A 21,421-nucleotide genomic window follows, 5' to 3' on the forward strand; every position below is an offset into this window, starting at 1 on the left:
GTGACCCTACCCTAAGCGTGTATATATACTTTGAAACCTTTTAAGAACCACACATTCTTCATATATAGCTAAATAGCATTGATCTGCACAAAGTTTCCGGGCTGGATTGATATTGCGCATAAATTAGCAATAATTTTAAATAGTTTTACTTGATACATCAGCTACTCCTGCCAAAGCACATTTCATTTCATCCTAAGGAGTTTTACTAAAATAACTTTGTTAGAAAGTTGCAATGTTTTGGGGCAAATTTTTTTTTCACGACAAACTTACACCGAAAAGCTGTGTAAATATGACAGATTCCCCTCGCCCCTAATCCCCGCTTGTCGTTCTCTTAAAATCCCAACCTTAACTAACGTGAAAAACACATTTGTCTGTGTATGGAGTATATGTTGTAATAGATATAGTTTGCCAACAGGGGGAGCTCTGTTTACTACAAGTGGATTGGTCTGCAGAATGTTACACATTGGAAGGGACAGATTAATGAGCGCAATGTTTACTGTGGAATAAACAGCACTTGACGTTGTATGCACATAATATATAATACTCTCTGCCCGGACTACATTATCACATTGTTTTATGGACATTGGGGGAGATTTATCAATATGTTTCTGTGTGCAGCCACTTCACAGCCTTTTTTATTGTTGTGTTTTTGGCTTTTGGGCGCCAAATTTATCAAAACGGTGCAAGACTTTGACAAATTTTGCACAAATGAAAAATCACCTCAGAACTTGCTGTAGGATGTCATTTTTCTAAGGCAAGGCAGAGGTAGTATACATATATACATATATATTTGAGCATTTTTTTTGAACGTTTGCGCAAAATTTTTACGCCTTTAAAAAAAACAAAAACACAGTTAATAAATCTTGTCCACTGCATAGTCAAGGATGAAGCACTGCATCTCAGTCATTTTTGCCAAAGTTGTCTATTTTGAAGTTGCGCAACATTTTTGTGCCAAATTTCAGCCAATAAAATGTCAGGAAGGCAATGATAAATCTCCCCCATTAAAAGGAGAGCGATGTCACAGCACAGGCAGCCCCGGGACAACAAAGGATTCTCTTTTTTTCCTTTTATTTATTTATTATGTATGTGAATGTATTCTGACCAGCCATAACATTAATATCCATCAGGTGAAGTGAATAATATTGATCACCTTAAAGGGTTACTCCGCTGATCAGCGTTTGGAACAAACTGTTCCGAACGCTGGAGCCGGCGCTGGGAGCTCGTGATGTCCTAGCCCCACTCCCTCATGACGTCACACCCCGCCCCCTCAATGCAAGTCTATGGGAGGGGGCATGACGGCTGTCTCGCCACCTCCCATAGACTTGCATTGAGGGGGAGGGGCTATGACATCACGATCTCCCGGGCTCCAGCGTTCGGAACAGTTTGTTCCAAACGCTGAGCAGCGGAGTACCCCTTTAAGGCAATGTCTCCTATCTAGGTTTGGGATATATTAGGCAGCAGGTGATCAGTCCGTTCTTGAAGTTGAGGTGTTGAAAAGTTGGCAAGTGTAGGGGGCTATAGTGCAAGGCGTCTTACACATTACAGTTCCTGTCTCTAAGGCACAGTTCTGTCAGCTCGGATCATCACATGCCACTAGTGACTACAATCGGGTCATTTTCAGAGCACTGGGAAGTGTGGTTTGCTGCTCTTTCAGTCTGCGCCAAAACTTGGGTACTGTTGGAAAATGATCCAAATGTAGTCAATTGCTATCGAACTGAGAAGGGCCCGTGCCGATCTAAGCACAGATATTTTGGTAGCAGATTTTGAGATTTTACAGATATATCCATACCTCCAAGGCATAAATACGAATTTAAACCTAACCTAAATGACCAGGTGATATAGCAGTTACAAAACGGCTGGTCTTGACTGTGGTTCCTGGGATAAAGTGTGTGGGAAGTGTGAGCTGAATATATATACAATGATTCCTCAATTTACAATATAAATAGACCATAACTCATTACAGAAAAAACAGGTAGTGCAGGTGGCACTGATGACAACAATACTTACCTGCTCCCATTTCATTTTCCCATTCTTCCACTAGACTAGAGCATGGGCTCTGCCAGGATTGTGCAGGTGACAATGATGACAAATTTCCGTTAACCCCTTAACGACGAGTGCCGTAAATGGACAACACTGCTAAGTGTCACTTCGGGCACGGCGCCTTACATTTATGGCGCTGCGTTCCTTAATCACTGCGTCTCCGGACGCGGTGATCGGAACAGGATGACTGCTGATATCTATCAGCAGCCATCCCGGCATATCGCCCTGGGGGGTCCTGAGACCCCACCTTGTCGGTGAACGCTGTGATTTCGCTGGTCAATTCAGACCAGTGAATCACGGCTTTCTGGGCTGATCGGGTCTTTGGTGACCCGATAGCCCGGAAAATAGGGATGATCGAAGCTGTCAGAGACAGCTACGATCATCCTAAAGGTCAAGAGCGAGGTGGCAGGGGTGCCACCTCCTCCTATCCCCGGTGATTGGCTGAGCAGGACTGAGCGGCGAATGGCATGGGGGGGGGGGATGGGTGTCAAAGTTGAGATGCTCCATCTGGAAGTCCGGGCAGAGCAGGGCAAAGATGGCGGCGGCGGTTACCGGCAGCATACAGCAGCAGTCAGCGAGGGACCAGCGGCAGGGAGGACTGGCGGTAGCAGAATGCAGCGTTGAAAATCTGGTAAGTGATCTTCACTTCTGCATTGTAGTTTCACAACGACAACTCCCAGCATGCCCAGATAGCCAAAGGCTATCTGGGTATGCTGGCAGTTGTAGTTTTGCAACATCTGGAGGGCTACAGTTTGGAGACCACTGTATAGTGGTCTCCAAACTGTGCACTTCCAGATGTTGCAAAACTACAACTCCCAGCATGCCAAGATTGTCCAGGCATGCTGAGCGTTGTAGTCCGGCAACATCTGAAGGGCCAGATGTTGCAAAACTACAACTCCCAGCATGCCCTTCGGCTCTCCGGGCATGCTGGGAGTTGTAGTTTTGCAACAACTGGAGGCTCACTAGTTGGGAAACACTTTCTGTTTCTTACTCAGTGTTTCCCAACCTGTGTGCCTCCAGCTGTTGCAAAGCTACTACTCCCAGCATGCATTAACAGACCATGCATGCTGGAAGTTGTAGTTTTGCAACAGCTGGGAGTACACTGGTGCGGCAACACTGCGGTAGTCTGTTACCTATCTTAGTGTTTCAAAACCAGTGCTCCTCCAGCTGTTGCATAACTACAACTCCCAGCAAGCACTGACAGAGTTGTAGTTTTGCAACAGTTGAAGGTTAGCCCCCCCATGTGAATGTACAGGGTACATTCACACGGGCGGGGGTTTACAGCGAATTACCCGCTTTAAGTTTGAGCTGCAGCAAATTTTCCGCCACAGCTCAAACTCTAGATATACACCCCCCTACGCTGCCCCCCCCCCCATAAAAATTAAAAACGTCTCATACGGTCGTGTTTCCAAAACAGAGCCTCCAGCTGTTGTAAAATAACTCCCAGTATTGCCGGACAGCCATTGACTGTTCAGGCATGCTGGGAGTTTTGCAACAGCTGGAGGGACCCTGTTTGGGGAACACTGCCTTGTCTGTCCCTATGCAAATCCCTAATTTAGGCCTTAAATGCGCATGGCGCTCTCTATCACTTAGGAGCCCTGTCATATTTCAAAGCAACAGTTTAGGGCCACATATGGGGTATTTCCGTAACAATTGCCTAACAAATTTTGGTGGGCTTTTTCTCCTTTTTACCCCGTATGAAAAGGTAAAGTTGTGGTCTACACCAGCATGTTAGTGTAAAAAATAAACATTTTTACACTAACATGCTGGTGCTGCCCCATACTTTTCATTTTTACAAGAGGTAAAAGGAAAAAAAGACCCTCAAAATTTGTAACGTAATTTCTCCTGAGTACAGAAATACCCCATATGTGGGTGTAAAGTGCTCTGTGGGTGCACAACTGGGCTCAGAAGTGAGAGCGCACTATGTACATTTGAGGTCTAAATTGGTGATTTGCACAGTGGTGGCTGATAGTTATAGCGGTTCTGACATAAACGCAAAAAAAAAAAATCACCCACATGTGACCACATTTTGGAAACTTCACCCCTCACGGAACGTAACAAGGGATATAGTGAGCCTTAACACCCCACAGGTGTTTTGACAAATTATCGTTAAAGTTGGACGTGAAAATGTTTTCACTAAAATGCTGGTGTTACCCCAAAGTTATTTTCACAAGGGGTAATATGAGAAAAAGCCCCCCAAAATTTGTAAGACCATTTTTTGAGTATGGAAATACCCCATATGTGGATGTAAAGTGCTCTGCGGGCGCACTACAGGGCTCAGAAGAGAAGGAGCGCCATTGTCTTTTGGAGAGAGAATTTGGCTGGAATACAAAGCCCCCATGGTACCAGAACAGTGGAACCTCCCCACATGCGACCCCATTTTGAAAAAACTTCACCCCTCACGGAATGTAATAAGAGGTACAGTGTGCATTTACACCCCACAGGTGTCTGACAGATTTTTGGTACAGTGGTGCGTGAAAATGAAAAATTTCATTTTTCATTTGCACAGCCCAGTGTTCAAAAAATCTATCAAACGCCAGGGGGGTGTAAATGCTAACTGTCCCCTTATTAAATTCTGTAAGGGGTGTAGTTTCCAAAATGGGGTCACATGTGGGGGTGGTCCACAGTTCTAGCAATATGGGGGCTTTGTAAACGCATAAGGCCCTCGACTTTTATTCCAACCAAATTTTGTTTCCAAAAGTCCAATGGCGCTCCTTCTCTTCTGAGAATTGTAGTGCGCCCGTAGAGCCTTTTACATCCACATATGGGGTATTTCCATGCTCAGAAGAAATTGTGTTACAAATTTTGGGGGGCTTTTTCTCCTATTACCCCTTGTAAAAATAACACCAGCATTTTAGTGAAAAAAATAAAAATTTTCATTTTAACGTCCAATTTTAGCTAAAATTCATCAGTCACCTGTGTATACCCTTTGTTACGTTCCTTGAGGGGTGTCGTTTCCAAAATAGTGTGCCATGTGTTTTTTTTTTTTTTTTGCTGTTATGTGCCATGCCCATGGGGGCTTCCTAAATGAGACATGCCCCCCAACAACCATTTCAGCAAAATTCTCTCTCCAAAATCCCAATGTCACTCCTACCCTTCTGAGCCCTCTATTGCACCCACAGAGCACTTTACATCCACATATGAGGTATTTCCTTACTCGAGAGAAATGGGGTTACTAATTTTGGCAGACATTTTTTACTAGGGATCGACCGATATAGATTTTTTAGGGCCGAAACCGATAATCTGTTAACTTTCAGGCCGATAACTTATACTGGAATATCGGTATAAGTTATCGGCTATTTCACCCCTAGGGCCCCCCCCCCCCGGCCCCGCAGAAGCTGCTGCAGATCAATGATTTAAAGCGGGTGCTTTAAATTAGTGAACTGCTGCGGCTTTTGCGGGGCCAGAGACCGGCGCCACCACCCGCTTCTCTCCCCCTGCCTGTCCTGGGGTCCTCCTGAGTCCAACAATCACCGCCGCTGCCAGCCCCCCCCCCCCCCCCCCGCCTATCCTCTGGCCAGAGACTGCTGCCGCCTGCTTCTCTCCCCCTGCCAGTACTGCGTCCAACCATCGCCGCAGCCCCATTGCCTCCCCCATCCCCGGTTTTATAATTACCTGTTCCTGGGGTCCGCGCTACTTCTGGCTCCGGTGGCGTCCTGAGCTGTCACTGTGCGCACTAACGGTGACGTCACATTGAGGACGTCACTCGTCTTTGCGCAGCGCACAGCAATAGCGCAGGACGCCACAGGAGCCAGAAGTAGCGTGGAACTCGGGAACAGATAATTATAAAACTGGGGATGGGGGAGGCAATGGGGCAGCGGTGGCGGTCTCTGGGCGGGGCCGGGGACGTGGCATTATCGGTAAGGTAATTGCCTATACCGATAACGTCCAAAATCGTGAATATCAGCCGATAATATCGGCCAAACTGATCGGTCGATCCCTAATTGTTACCTATTACCCCTTGTGAAAATGAAAAATTTGGGGTTGCACCAGTATTTTAGTGAAAAAAATTTAATTTTTCATTTTCACGTCCAACTATAGTGAAAATTCATCAAACCCCTGTGGGGTGTTACGGCTCACTGTATCCCTTGTTACGTTTCTTGAGGGGTGTAGTCTTCCAAATAGTGTGCCATGTGTTTTTTTTTTTTTTGCTGTTCTGGCACCATGGGAGCTTCCTAAATGAGATATGCACCCCAAAACCATTTCAGCAAAAGTCGCTCTCCAAGATCCCATTGTCGCTCCTTCCCTTCTGAGCCCGCCGAACACTTTACATCCACATATGAGGTATTTCCTTACTCGAGAGGAATAGGGTTACAAATTTTGGGGGACATTTTTACCTATTACCCCTTGTAAAATGAAAAAAAAAAAAATAGGTTTACAAGAACATGTCAGTGTAAAAAATAAAGATTTTGATTTTTCTCCCCTACTTTGCTGCTATTCCTGTGAAACCCCTAAAGGGTTAACAAACTTTCTGAATATCATTTTGAATACTTTAAGGGGTGCAGTTTTCATAATGGGGTCCATTATAGGGTATTTCTAATATAAAGACCCTCAAATTCACTTCGAAACTTAACTGGTCCCTGAAAAATTCAGATTTTGAAATTTTCATGAAAAATTGGAAAATTGCTGCTAAACTAAAAAGCCCTTTAATGTCTTCAAAAAGTAAAAACATGTCAACTATATGATGCAAACACAAACTAGACATATTGTATATTTATTTAGAATGTCCACTCTCCTTACAAGAGCTCAAAAAGTTCTGAAAATGCTAAATTTTCCAATTTTTCATGAAATTTTGGATCTTTTCACCAAGAAATGATGCAAGTATCGACAAAAATGTACCACTAACATAAAGTAGAATATGTCACAAAAAAACAATCTCAAAATCAAATCCATAAGTTAACGCATCCTAGAGTAATTAATGCTTAAATTGACAGTGGTCAGATTTGCAAAAAACAGCTGCGTCCTTAAGGGGTTAAAGTGTACCTGTCGCTAGCAAAAACTTTTTATATAATGTAGATAATACCATTATATGTATATTTGTAATATACATTGATTAAAAAATTTGTATATTTTTGGGTGAAAAAATGCTGTCCCTGCAGGAGGAGTCCAAATACAGGAAGTGAGGGTGGGACAAGCAGGGCTCTGTGTTGGCTCCTGGCTTGTCAATCATCCTGTTATGTGAGACAGGGGCATGTCACATAGCCTCAGTGCACAGAGCCCTGCTTGTCCTCAGTACACAGAGCCCTGCTTGTCCTCAATGTACAGAGCCCTGGTTGTCCTCGGTGTACAGTGCCCTGCTTGTCCACCCACACTTCCTGTATTTGGACTCCTTATAGAGACACACAAATAATAGCTGTAGGGACAAAAATATACAAATTTTTTAACCAATGCATATTACAAATATACATACAGTGGGGATCAAAAGTTTGGGCACCCCAGGTAAAAATTTGTATTAATGTGCATAAAGAAGCCAAGGAAAGATGGAAAAATCTCCAAAAGGCATCAAATTACAGATTAGACATTCTTATAATATGTCAACAAAAGTTAGATTTTATTTCCATCATTTACACTTTCAAAATAACAGAAAACAAAGAAATGGTGTATGCAAAAGTTTGGGCACCCTGCAGAATTTATAGCATGCACTGCCCCCTTTGCAAAGCTGAGACCTGCCAGTGTCATGGATTTTTCTCAATCATCATCTGGGAAGACCAGGTGATGTCAATCTCAAAGGTTTTAAATGCCCAGACTCATCTGACCTTGCCCCAACAATCAGCACCATGGGTTCTTCTAAGCAGTTGTTTATAAATCTGAAACTGAAAATAGTTGACACTCACAAAGCTGGAGAAGGCTATAAGAAGATAGCAAAACATTTTCAGATGTTAATATCCTCTGTTCGGAATGTAATTAAGAAATGGCAGTCATCAGGAATAGTGGAAGTTAAAGCAAGATCTGGAAGACCAAGAAAATATCAGACAGAACAGCTCGCAGGATTGTGAGAAAAACAATTCAAAACCCACGTTTGACTGCACAATCCCTCCAGAAATATCTGGCAGACACTGGAGTTGTGGTACACTATTCCACTATAAAGAGATACTTGTACAAATATGGTCTTCATGGAAGAGTCATCAGAAGAAAACCTCTTCTACGTCCTCACCACAAAAATCAGCTTTTGAACTTTGCAAATGAACATATAGACAAGCCTGATGCGTTTTGGAAACAAGTTCTGTGGACCGATGAGGTTAAAATTTAACTTTTTGGCCGGAATGAGCAAAGATACGTTTGGAGAAGGGGAACAGAATTTCATGAAAAGAACCTCTGTCCAACTGTTAAGCATGGGGGTGGATCAATCATGCTTGGGGGTTGTATTGCAGCTAGTGGCACAGGGAACATCTCACGAGTAGAAGGAAAAATTGATTCAATAACGTTTCAGCAAATTTTGGATGCGAACTTGATGCCATCTGTGAAAAAGCTGAAGTTAAAGAGAGGAGGGCTTCTACAAATGGAAATTGATCCTAAACACACTTCGAAATCCACAGGGGAATTACATCAAGAGGCGTAAACTGACGGTTTTGCCATGGCCTTCACAATCTCCTGACCTCAACATAATTGAAAATCTATGGATAGACCTTAAAAGAGCAGTGCGTGACAGACAGCCCAGAAATCTCAAAGAACTGGAAGACTTTTGTAAGGAAGAATGGAAGGAAGAATGGGCAATGATACCTCAAACAAGAATTGAAAGACTCTTGGCTGGCTACAAAAAGTGTTTACAGGCTGTGATACTTGCCAAAGGGGGCAGTACAAGATATTAACTCTGCAGGGTGCTCAAAACGTTTGCAGACGCCATTTTTTGTTTTCTGTTATTTTGAAAGTGTAAATGATGGAAATAAAATCTAACTTTTGTTGACATATTATAAGAATGTCTAATCTGTAATTTGATGCCTTGTGGAGATTTTTCCATCTTTCCTTGGCTTCTTTATGCACATTAATACACATTTTTACCTGGGGTGCCCAAACTTTTGATCCCCACTGTATAATGGTAGTATCTGGTTCTGGAGCCCCAAAATGTCATCCACAAATAGGAAAAAGTGAGGAGTAGAGAAAAATATATAGATAACTAATACAAATAAAGCCAATTTTCTTTTTTGTATTTTCGTGTTTTCCTTCACACATTTTAAGTGGCATAACTTATTTTTTTCATCCACAGACCCATTTGAGGGGTTGTATTTTGCATGACCAATTGTACTTTGTAATGAGACATTTGATTTTGCCATTAAATGCACGGCAAAACAAAAATAAAATATTATTAGTTGCAGGAAATTGAAAATAATTTCAATTGTATGCAAATTTTAAAGGGGTTTTGTTTTTACCCAGTGCACTCTATGGTAAAACTGACATATAATCTTTATTCTGTGGGTCAATACAATTATAGCGATACCCATGTTTACACACTTTTCTGTTATTGTACTGCTTGAAAAAATAAAAATCTAATTTTTTAAACAAATAAGTCTGTTTAAAATGTCCCTATCCTGACCCCTAATACTTTTCTCATTTTTCTGTATACGGGTCTGTATGAGGGCTCTTTTTGTACATTTTTTTTTATTTTATTGGAATTCTGTCATCAGTGTCACCTGCACAAACCTGTCAGTACAGGCAGGTAATGCAGTGACACTGATGACAACAATACTTACCTGGTCCCATTCCATGCTGTTGTTCTCAGTCTATCCTTTTCAGTTTCTTCCGCTCCAGGTCCGACTTGAAGAATTGGTGGAACTTAGTGACGTCGCTGCTGCTGTTCTCTGCCAGGTCCTGATGCTAGCAAACAGCAGTAGTGACGTCACTAAACTCCGCCCATGCGCCAAGTTGGGCCCGGAACTGAAGATACCAAAGAGGATTTCCAGAGAATGACACCACGGAACGGGACCAGGTAAGTATCGTTGTCATCGGTGTCCCCTGCACTACTTGCCTGTACCGACAGGTTAGTGCAGGGGACACTAATAACAGATTTCCTTTTAAGTTATAATATGAATTGGTTCCATGACAACCATTGTATGTTCAAACCATTGTATATTGAGACCATAACTATGGAAACCTGGTAATAGTTAGTAGATAACTAATACAAATAAAGCACGTCCTTACATATTAAAGTAAGAAAAGTGTCCCAAAAAAGTAAAATAGTTCCGCCCTCACCTAGTGTCCAAAGGAACAGCTAATCCTGGTACAGGTAAAGAATAGTACAGAACATGTAGTACCACCCTGTACTGTAGGGAGGCGCTACAAGACAGCCAGTCAGCGCATGCACTTTAGTAATACAGGTGTTTTACTGTGAAATGTCCTTTCTGATTGGTAATTTTTTCCAGCCATTGACACGTTTCATGGTTTCAAGGGACAATGGTCCAGAAAAGACCATAGTATGGTGAAACTATTGTATGTTGAGGCCATTGTAAGGTGAGGAACCACTGTATTTGTACATTGGATCAGATCACCCCCTGCTTTCTACATTCCACCCATTGCATTCTTTAAAGAATGTCCTGCTGATAGTTTTCTAGTTATTCTTCATGTTTTACTATGATCAAGGAAATACAGAATTTTCCACGACAATTATTCATCATATGCAATGATGTAAATCAGGGATCTCATTCAGATAGGGCGAACAAAAGGTTAGTCTCCATCACCCTGCTGGCCAGAAGCTGTTCTCAAGGAACCATTCCCGAAATACATTAAGCCAGCTGCGTTTTGCTCCCTGCACATTCCTCCAGGGATTGAGGATGAGCCCTGAAACAATTCTCAGATTCTCCATAAACATCCTTGCGGGTTTGTTTGTTTTGTTCCGAGGGGTAAACAGTAGTTCAACTAAGAGGAATTATTCATTGTTTCCTTATGGGTTCTATAAAAAGGTTAAGAGGGATGGGAACATTGTACACAAGTGGATCATTAATCCATAGTTATATCTTATCAGGATCGAGCTGGATCAATTGTTTTAGGTTCAATATGTTTTGACTAATAATATCTGTTTGCCGATAATACATCAGCATGAACCACTGTCAGAGTGGCGTCCTATCTATAGAGCAGTGTGCCTCCAGCTGTTGCTAAACTACAACTCCCGGCATGCCCGTACACCCTTTAAGTAATTTACCCCTCATCGGTTTTAGTGTGGGTGAACAGGATGACCATTTTCCTTTAATTCTGGCCACTAGACCTGATATAAAGCTGAGACTTCCTGGTCTTTACAGATTAATTTTTACCTGTGTCCTCCTTATTATAGACAGTCTACAGTGAAAGGTGACACCACCATATAGATAACAGAGCGTCTTAACAATTGATGATGTTCACAGCTCAGCCTTTCCCTACCTGTGTAATGTCCACTGTACAGGTCACAAAGAATGGCCAGAAAAGGTTCCCATTTTAGTGAATAGGGTCTGAGCCTTGCTACAAAGCATATCTGAGGCTTGCTGCAAAGAATATCTTTAAATGACTGTATGTTAAAAACAATTCAGTCAATATGGCTTCCCCCATAATAATGTGCTAAAAATAAATTACAACTAGAAAATAGAAACAAATGTAAAATAAAAAGTATCAGTATCTAGATCTAATCAAGAAAAAAATCTACTCGATGCATTCCATTTAAGAAGCTTCCTGTGTGAACAGGTGTAAAGCAGGAGTATCTATTAATAAAATACATTGGTACATTATCTGTCTACTTCTTTGTCTCATTCCCTCACAGAGCCATACATGCATGTTAGTAAATTTATATTATGTTTTTTTTTGTTATGACTACAGAGGCTATAATTTCGTTTTTTTTTTGTTCAATCTCTCTGTATAAAGAGCCCTGTTGGCATGGGTACAAAATCTGTGCCCATGGCATCAGACACAGGAATTGGCTGTAACTAAGAGCCAACATTCAGCAATAATGGCTTGGTTCTGATTGTTAAAAGTGTATGTGTAAAGTTATTGAAAAGGACTATTGCAGCATTCTATTAAATTACTTTTATTTTGAATTCAGCACTTAGATGCCTTAAAGGGGTATTCCAGGCAAAAACATTTTATCCCCTATCCAAAGGATAGGGGATAAGATGTCTGATCGCGGGGGGCCCGCTGCTGAGACCCCCCGCGATCTCTCTGCAGCACGTGGATTCTATGCGGGTGCTGAATCTCCAGTTTCGGAAACCTCCATTTTTCTGGGGACGTGACGTCATGCCACGCCCCCTCCATTCATGTCTATGGGAGGGGGCGTGACTGCCGTCACGCCCCCTCCCATAGACATGAATGGAGGGGGCGTGGCGTGACGTCACGTCCCCAGTCCAGGAAACACGGAGGTTTCCGAAACTGGAGATTCAGCACCCGCATAGAATGCGGTTGCTGCAAAGAGATAGCGGGGGGTCTCAGCAGCGGGCCCCCCGCGATCAGACATCTTATCCCCTATCCTTTGGATAGGGGATAAAATGTTTTTTGCCTGGAATACCCCTTTAATAGAGGCGCCGTTGTCCCCCCTTCCCACACTCATAACTGTGCATTAGGAGACGGAGTGTCTGAGAGCTTTATACTACAGTGTTTCTTATGCTGCACACTATAAAACGATATAATAATCCATGTACTTGTTTTGCAGACAACCTTTGCCATGAAACCCTGCTGCACCTGACTATGAGATGGGGATTAATAGAACTGTCACATTACCTCATATGTCTTCCTGGTGGACCGTCCGCTTTAAGTAGAGTGAACAAAGAAGGAGAGACCCCTGTGGAGGTTGCTATACGACACGGTCACTGGAAATTGGTCCAACATTTAAAGAAGTGAGTAGATCTGCCTTTTGGCCATCTGTTCAATCTCGACAATGTGTTGTAGCACGCCATGAGATTTAAACATTAAAGTAGTGATACACATCTTAGATACACCACAATTTTACTTACCCAATTACTTACACAATTACCATGGGGCCCCAGCATAATGTTGCTTCGTCCGCATTGTGTGTAGGATGTAGTTGTGCATGCTTTCATTTGGTCTTCACGTCCGGTAAAATTCCGCTAGATACAATTATGTGATTTGTCTCCATTTACTGCAGATGACATCATGTCTCCTGTATGGTGGTAAGATTGTATTATAGGGAATGGCTCTGTACTTTATTTATTAACTCAGGAACATGGAGACGTGCTCATTGACTTGGTTTATGTTGGTATTTATGGTATTTTTATTTTTCTGTATAGACTCCTATGCAGAGAAATGTACGGATCTCTCGGCCAGCCGGGAATCGACAACTTTTGACATGTCTGATCGACAAGTCAAAAGGTGTTTTTAAAGGGGGTTATTCAGGAAAAAACTTTTTTTTTATATATATCAACTGGCTGCAGAAAATTAAACGGATTTGTAAATTACTTCTATTAAAAAAATCTTAATCCTTTCATGATTATGAGCTTCTAAAGTTGAGTTGTTCTTTTCTGTCTAAGTGCTCTCTGATGACACGTGTTTCAGGAACCGCCCAGTTTAGAAGCAAATCCCCATAGCAAACCTCTTCTACTCTGTGCAGTTCCCGAGACAAGCAGAGATGTCAGCAGAGAGCACTGTTGCCAGACAGAAAACAACAACTCAACTTCAGCAGCTGATAATTATTGAAAGGATTAAGATTTTTTAATAGAAGTAATTTACAAATCTGTTTAACTTTCTGGAGCCAGTTGATATAAGAAAAAAAAACGTTTTTTTCTCCTGGAATACCCCTTTAATGACAGTCACCCTTCAAAATCTGGTTCTTTGATAGCTGTATGACAACTAACATAGTTGTCAATACAGCTTCCATTGGTGTTATCACCAAGTTCTTCCATATACCTGACCTGTAAAAAAGAAAATGATATTATAGCTGAAGATCTGCAATTGGGAATCCTTGACAACTCCCTTGGGAGATGTAATAGTTGACATGTTGGTTGACATGACTCTCCCCTTCTATAGCTGTTAAAGAGTACCCCTTATGATGTTCTTAAATTTTATAATCCTTCCAGTTCACTGCCCCCATCATGATAAACCGCCCCCTGCCTTTATTTTTATTATTTTTTAGTTTTCTACCTTGATATTGCTCTGAATTTTCTGCTCAGTCTCAGTCAGATTCACAGACTGGGAAGGGGCGTTCCCCAAAAGGTGTGACAACATCTGAAGCCATACAGGGGAGAACTTCCCCCTCACTCTGCTACACAAAACCCAAAGCAGTTCAGTGTGTGAGATTAGCTATGATTGACTAAGGCTGCACCCCCCCCCTCAGCTTTCCAGACTGCATTTTCTGATTTTGGACTTCTGCCAGGCCAACAAGAGTCCAAAGTCTGTGCAAGAGATGGGGGGAAAATGTGTTCTGGACAAATAGGGGAGACACCTAGTGGCAGCTTTTTTGCACACAAATAAATCATTGAAAACGTCTTTTTTTTATTTTTTTTAAACAAAGTACATTTGAATGATTTTTTATTTACCATAATGAGTGCAATAGCAAACATTTTTTAGCGAGTGCCCATTTAACCAACAGTTATTTGTCCTACCCCCCATACACATGAATGCTCATTTCAACAGAGTGTGCATGTAATCTCAATGTAGATCAGCACTTCCCAATCAGGGTGCCTTCAGCTGTTGCAAAACTACAACTCACAGCATGCCCGGACAGCCAACGGCTGTCCGGGCATGCTGGGAGTTGTAGTTTTGAAACAGCTGGAGGCACCCAGGTTGGGAAACACTGGTGTGGAGAGCTATACAAGCAGTTGCTTCAGCCTATCTCCCTTGAGAGCTAAAGGATTCGGCATTGAAATTGTCACTCCCCGTACACATCAGATAGTTGGCCATACACCTTCACTCGTGATCGCTGGTTTATGCAACCGCCACGTTTTTGTTTAGAAATGTTTTTCACCCAAACACGTCTTTATTTTTTTTTTTTATGTATTTGTAGTCTGCGGTCTGTAGTCTGCAGAACTATTTCTTTTTTTCAGCCAGGCCAGAAAGTCTCTAGTTTAGTGAAATTCCTATGGGCAGAGCCTATGTCATTTCTGTCGGGGATGTGCCTGCTGCCATTTGCATGACACGAGGCGTCCGTGAATACGGGTACATTTTGTTATGAAAGCCGGGTTTGTTTATAACTACTTAAACAATGCAGAGCTCCCTGGAGGCACTGTCTGTTTTCACCAGTCCCAGTCCTACAGATCTGCTCCCTTCTAGCAGGCTGGTCAGTAGGAGTGCCTCTATGCACTGCAAGCCATGGAGGTAGAGCCGCATAATCCCAATTGCATTACATGAGGATAATGAGCAGAGTTTATCTTATTATACAAGATCAGAGGACGTTCACCGCAGCGGGCACACAGCATCCATTCCCTCGTGGAGCCGCTAGTGAGCACATTGGATACCGTCTAGATCACTGACTTGTGATTGCTGTATATGTTTATTAATGCCATTCCGTCACCTCCAGCTTTCAGGACCTTCCTCCACTTGACTTCTGCACCGCAACAATCAATCCGGACTCTTTCCTACGGTTCTGCTGGTCCTCCGGGGTGCTGACATTAACCCGGCGTCAGACTTCTGGCCACTCACTGGAGTCGGACATTGACCTCTTTCGAAAATGTTTATGTGATACCATCTTTTTTGACAAGGTAAGATTTGATGTGGCGTATCTTACATGTAATTCATGGTTCACTTTTATTGATGCATTTTCTTTGGCTAGCTGTTTTTCATGTAAGTTATTTGATAATTTTTTTTTCTTTTTGCTATTTTTTGACTCCTTTATAAAAATGATTGACTGTAATTCTATTGATACATTGTCTAGATCAGTGTTTCCCAACCAGGGTGCCTCCAGCTGTTGCAAAACTACAACTCCCAGTATGCACGGACAGCAAAAGGCCTAGATACTGGCATTGATGGCTGGGAAATATAGTTCAGCAGGTGCTCATTGCCTGCATCTGGAAATTATCTTCTTACACAGTATATTCCTATGAGTAGAAGTACTTACCTGTAGACATTTTGGACAGGGCTTTAGTTTTGTCAAGCAATAGTTATATATATATTTTCATGGATTTTCATATTTCTCTAAATTGCATTATTAAATTCATTGTCATAATGCCCTAGTATGGCTGGTATGACATACTTTTTTTTTTTTTTCTTTGAACTAGCTGAGTACCCGGCACTGCCCAGTTTTTCCTACCTTATCCTTGTGGGCGAGGAAAAGCAGCAAAGGAGGAAGCTTTTGTCCTCATATCCTGTCCCTAAATCCTGACCCCATATCCCCTCCTCATATCCCGACCCCAAATCCCCTCCTCATATTCCGACCCCAAATCCCCTCCTCATATCCCGACCCCAAATCCCCTCCTCATATTCCGACCCCAAATCCCCTCCTCATATCCCGACCCCAAATCCCCTCCTCATATCCCGACCCCAAATCCCCTCCTCATATGCGGTAACACATATTTCCCATAGACTTGTATTGGACTTTAACTAAAAACCCTGACTCTCGCAAATGGGGGTGGGTAAGGGTTAAATTCCCTATCCTATGTTTGTTGTTGACATATAATTAAAGTGTACCAAGTTTCATGTTAATATATATTTAGCGGTTTGGAAGTGATGCTGGAATATACATACACACACACACACACACACACATTGAAGGAGATTTATCAAAACCTGTGCACAGGAAAAGTTGCCCAGTTGCCCATAGCAACCAATCAGATTGCTTCTTTCATTTTACACAGGCCTCTTTAAAAAATGAAAGCAGCAATCTGATTGGTTGCTATGGGCAACTGAGCAACTTTTCCTCTGGACAGGTTTTGATAAATTTCCCTCATTGAGTTTTATATATATATATATATATATATATATATATATATATTTTTTTTTTTTTACTGTATTAAAAAGCATAGTTTACTAAGATCCCCAAAAAACATATACCACTTGTTATGTTTTTATTGTGAGTCAATAGATCATGTATGCAACTGCATGGAATTTATGGGCTGCATACCCCATGTATAATGCAGGAGATTTTCATATCTTTACAAAACCAGAGCAAAAATATGTATTGTAAGGACAAGTTTTGTATTGTAGCTGCCAGAACTTATTCAGAGTAAGGCTGGTTCACATCCCGTTTTCTCCCATACGGGAGCACATACGGCAGGGGGGAGCTAAAACCTTGCACTCCCGTATGCCTTCGTATGTGCTCCCATATATAATTCATTTCAATGAGCCAACCGCAGTGAAACATTCGGTCAGGTCGGCTCATTTTGCGCTGTATGCGATTTCCCCCCGGACCTAAAACTGTGGTCAACCACGGTTTTAGGTCCGGTTGTAAAAGGGCATACGGTTCAAAAATGAGCCGACCGGACCGAACATTTCACTCCGGCCGGCTCATTGAAATGAATTACATATGGGAGCGCATACGGGAGCGCGAGGTTTTAGCTCCCCCCTGCCGTATGCGTGATGTGAACCCAGTGATGTGAACCCAGCCTAAGTTCAACCCACAGCTCCTGTTGCTCTTCCTGAGGTGTGACTGAAGTTTGGGTTGTTCTTCTCTGATCTTGCTATCTATAAGGTCGATACCTTCACCAAACAAGTTTTTTTTAATGGGCTATAAGTCTGTTTTTGCACCAGGGGTTGTAATAGTGGCACCATTTCTTGTTCATGACATCGTATACTCCAGCACCAGAGCAGGCCCATTACATTACTTCTTTAGTATGTGACAGAATACATCAAATCCTTCTTTAGCAACCTTTATATGCCTCATACCTATAGCCATATGAAAAAACGGTACCAGTTTAAAATGTACATATGTTTTATATGGCAAGCGTATTTTATGAGGCTACCATATGCGTCCATGTAGTTGTCTAAGGGAAATAAAAAGTGCAAAGTTTTCACATGGATCCATATACATCCAGATTCAGTTCCATTGACGTCTATAGGGGGAAATTGGCACCAATACAGCATCTGATTCTCATTAGTTACTTCAGAACCCATTAACCCATTGACTGCAATCAAAAAATTCAGAAAATGTTCCTATGATATCCGGCCTGGCATCATGCACACCCTACTTACTCCCCAATTCTTTCATGTTATAAATAGTTTTCCAACATAAATAGAGTTCCTTCCTGAAGGAATGTCCTCCTCCAGCTATTTCTTCATTAATAATAACAATCATTTATTGACTTTATTTTTTCTCATCTAGAGGAGGCATCTGATATTCATTTATACATCATTATGAATCACTGTCTATATAAGGGCTTGCAATCGAAGTTTCCTACCATCAAGTGCACAAAAATACACGTGGCTTGTGAATTCTTTATCTTACCGTCATTGAGAATGGTTGTTTTCCACTATTTCTTTACACCAGTGTTTTCCAACCGGAGTGCCTCCAGCTGTTGCAAAACTGCAACTCCCAGCATGCCCGGACAGCCTTTGGCTGTCCGGGCATGCTGGCAGTTGTAGTTTTGCAACAGCTGGAGACACTCTGGTTGGAAAACACTGCTTTACACCATTGGTTGCTGATACATACAGAAACTCTTAGTGGCTTTGGGTCAATCACTAGATAAGTGCAGATTCAGTTTGACCAAGGACATATGTACTACAGAGGCAGTCTATTTGGCTGCTGTGGAGCCCATGAAGAAACGGGGCACAGTGTTGGCAAGCAGCACCTTAAAGACTAGCACTGAGGCCCCTTCATTCTTAGGATTGGTAGTTGGATCCCCTTTGATCATCAAGCAATGGCTCATTCTATCAAAATGCCATTACGGACTGTGATGAAGAATCCCCCATGACCAAAACCTGTCTGTAATTGTTTTTTGTATTGTATTTTGCATGTTTATTGCCTCCATAGTAAGAAATGTTCCTGAAAACATAATACTGCATTAAAGGTTTTGGGTAAAATACTGAATAAGGGAGGACAATGAGCCCCTAGCTAAGCAATGACTCCTAATAGTATTGAGAACAGAATGGTGTGGTTTTGCTTGAGGTGATGCTTAACCATTATTTATTCCTTTTTCTTGTTTCTTTAGATCGTAAGCCCCATGCACCCTTGGAATTACAAAAAACAGAGGTCTCTTGATGGATCTGCTGCAGGAGGAGGTACAGAGTAACATTAGTGTACAGCATTTCCCTGCTTATTTCTGTGTTTTTCTTTTTACATCAGTATCAATGCCTACATTTTTCCTGCTAAAAATGGGTTATTATTTAAAAGGGTACTCCGGTGAAAAACTTTTTCTTTAACCTAATCCTTCCAGTACTTATTAGCTGCTGAATACTACAGAGGGAAATTCTTTTGGATTTCTTTTCTGTTTGTCTACAGTGCTCTCTGCTGACACCTCTGTCCATTTTAGGAACTGCTCAGAGCATAAGAGGTTTGCTATGGGGATTTTCTCCTGCTCTGGACAGTTCCTGACATGGACAGAGGTGTCAGCAGAGAGCACTGTGGTCAGACAGAAAATAAATCCAAAAAGAAACGAATTTCCTCTGTAGTATACAGTTGCTAATAAGTACTGGAAGGATTAAGATTTTTAAATAGAAGTAATTTACAAATCTGTTTAACTTTCTGGCACCAGTTAATAAAAAAAAAAAAGTTTTCCACCGGAGTACCCCTTTAACATAGCATGTAGAAAAAAAGGGACAGCTGTGTCCTTTGAATCCATCAAAGACAGTGACCTGTTTCATGCACTCCTAGGAAACAAAGTATTGTACATGTTGTTAGGCTGGGTCATATACTGTATGTTCAGAAATCTGACATAATCGCCATCTGGCGTTCAGGTGCTGGATCAAAAAACATGCAGAGTTATGTATTTATTCATTTTATTTTGAAATAACAAATGCCGGCTATGTTGGATGGTCTATAGGTGTAGCCTAGAACTGGATGGGAGAGCAAATGCACATACTCCAGCTTGTTGCTTCTGGTGTTCCCATCTGGGACAGGTCCAGATTACCAGACATAGATGTGCACGCCTTATACTAACAGGACAGATTTTTGTATCTCCCCAAAATAAACTCTCCCCATGAATTTTAAATTATTGATCAGTTATTCATCCAGTGTCTTTAGAGTGGGGACAAATAGAGGTTGCTGAAATGTGTAACAAAATGAAATAATGACTTTGTATGCTCTATGGTAGTGGTCTACAACCTGCGGACCTCCAGATGTTGCAAAACTACAACTCCCAGCATGCCTGGACAGCCAACGGCTGTCCGGGCATTCTGGGAGTTGTAGTTTTGCAACATCTGGAGGTCTGCAGGTTGGAGACCACTGCTCTATGGCCTTCATTTATCATTGTCTTTAGACTGTTTTTTGTGTCTACAAAAGGCGCAAAAAAGGCACAAACAGGGTTTATTTGCACCTTTTGGTTTACACACTCCTGCTGATTTTGAGTTGCAATCCACTGATTTTGGCAATACACATGATATGGAAGGGTTTTATGAACTGCCCCTTTTTGTGAAAAGGCACAAAAAAGGCGCAAAGCCACTGAAAAGTCTCTAAAACTACAGCAGCCCAGACTTAGCTTAGCTTTTTGGTGTATGTGAAGAGTGAAATTTAAAAAAATGTGACCTGCCCAAAATTTATCAAATGCTCTGTCACCATTTAATACATTTGTTGCTCCTACACATTACCAGCACACACAAAAAAGGTGTAGAAAAATGCTTCACTTACACCTACAATGATAAATGCTTCACTTACACCTACAATGATAAATGCCCCCGATGTGTCAGGCTTTTGTGCACTTTATGTAGTTGGAGGTGTCTCTTTTTCCCCTTGTTTTATAGAAAAATATTATGAACGCAAAAATTTCTTGTAAGAGTAGGGTCTGAGTAGCGTACATGTATTTTCGCAAAATACGCTGCACAGCAGGAAATGCGCTTCATATTTTCCTATGAGCTTACACACAGGACTACCCACGGCAGTAAGGTTTGCAGGCGGGCTTGCGCGTCACAGTCAAACCTCACTGCACACACGGCCGCAGCGGGGAAGCCCTCTGTGTCTGCTCACAGGAGAATATGCAGTGTATTTCCCACTGTGCATCGGATTTTGCGCAGTGTGAAATACGCTACGTGGGACCCTACCCTAAGGGTGTATTCACATGTACAGTATCCTTTTGTGCATATTTGATGCGCAGGATTTGAAGCTGAAGATTTGAAACTGTCATTTAGTTTACATTGAAATCTGCTGCTTCAAATCCTGCGCATGAAATATGTGCAGGATACTGTATGTGAGATTCAAAGGAAAGGTCAAATAACACCGGCACTGCTACTCCATGGTATTTTGTTATATTGAAGGCAATATCAACATGTGCATTCTGTCCCAATAGGCCGATAAGGGTGGTGCTCTACAGATAATGCAAAGGAAAAGAAAAACAAAGGGATGTGCTCCGTAGTGTAAGATCTTATGGTCAGCAGTGTGAAGTGCGCTTACCAA

At 41.9% G+C, this 21,421-nt stretch overlaps 1 protein-coding gene across 5 annotated transcripts in view; it reads left to right on the forward strand.

The window, feature by feature from the left end:
• ARHGEF28 (Rho guanine nucleotide exchange factor 28) overlaps positions 1-21,421 on the forward strand; it is a 270,524-nt gene that overhangs the window by 93,152 nt on the left and 155,951 nt on the right. For all 5 annotated transcript variants that reach the window (XM_056539915.1, XM_056539902.1, XM_056539924.1 and 2 more), the window contains exons 5-7: positions 12,644-12,827; positions 15,464-15,644; positions 19,026-19,095. In XM_056539915.1, coding sequence (XP_056395890.1) covers positions 12,644-12,827; positions 15,464-15,644; positions 19,026-19,095 — 435 coding nt within the window. The remainder of the gene's footprint in view (positions 1-12,643; positions 12,828-15,463; positions 15,645-19,025; positions 19,096-21,421) is intronic.

Source organism: Hyla sarda, chromosome 1 (genome assembly GCF_029499605.1).
Source record: "Hyla sarda isolate aHylSar1 chromosome 1, aHylSar1.hap1, whole genome shotgun sequence".
NCBI lineage: Eukaryota > Metazoa > Chordata > Amphibia > Anura > Hylidae > Hyla > Hyla sarda.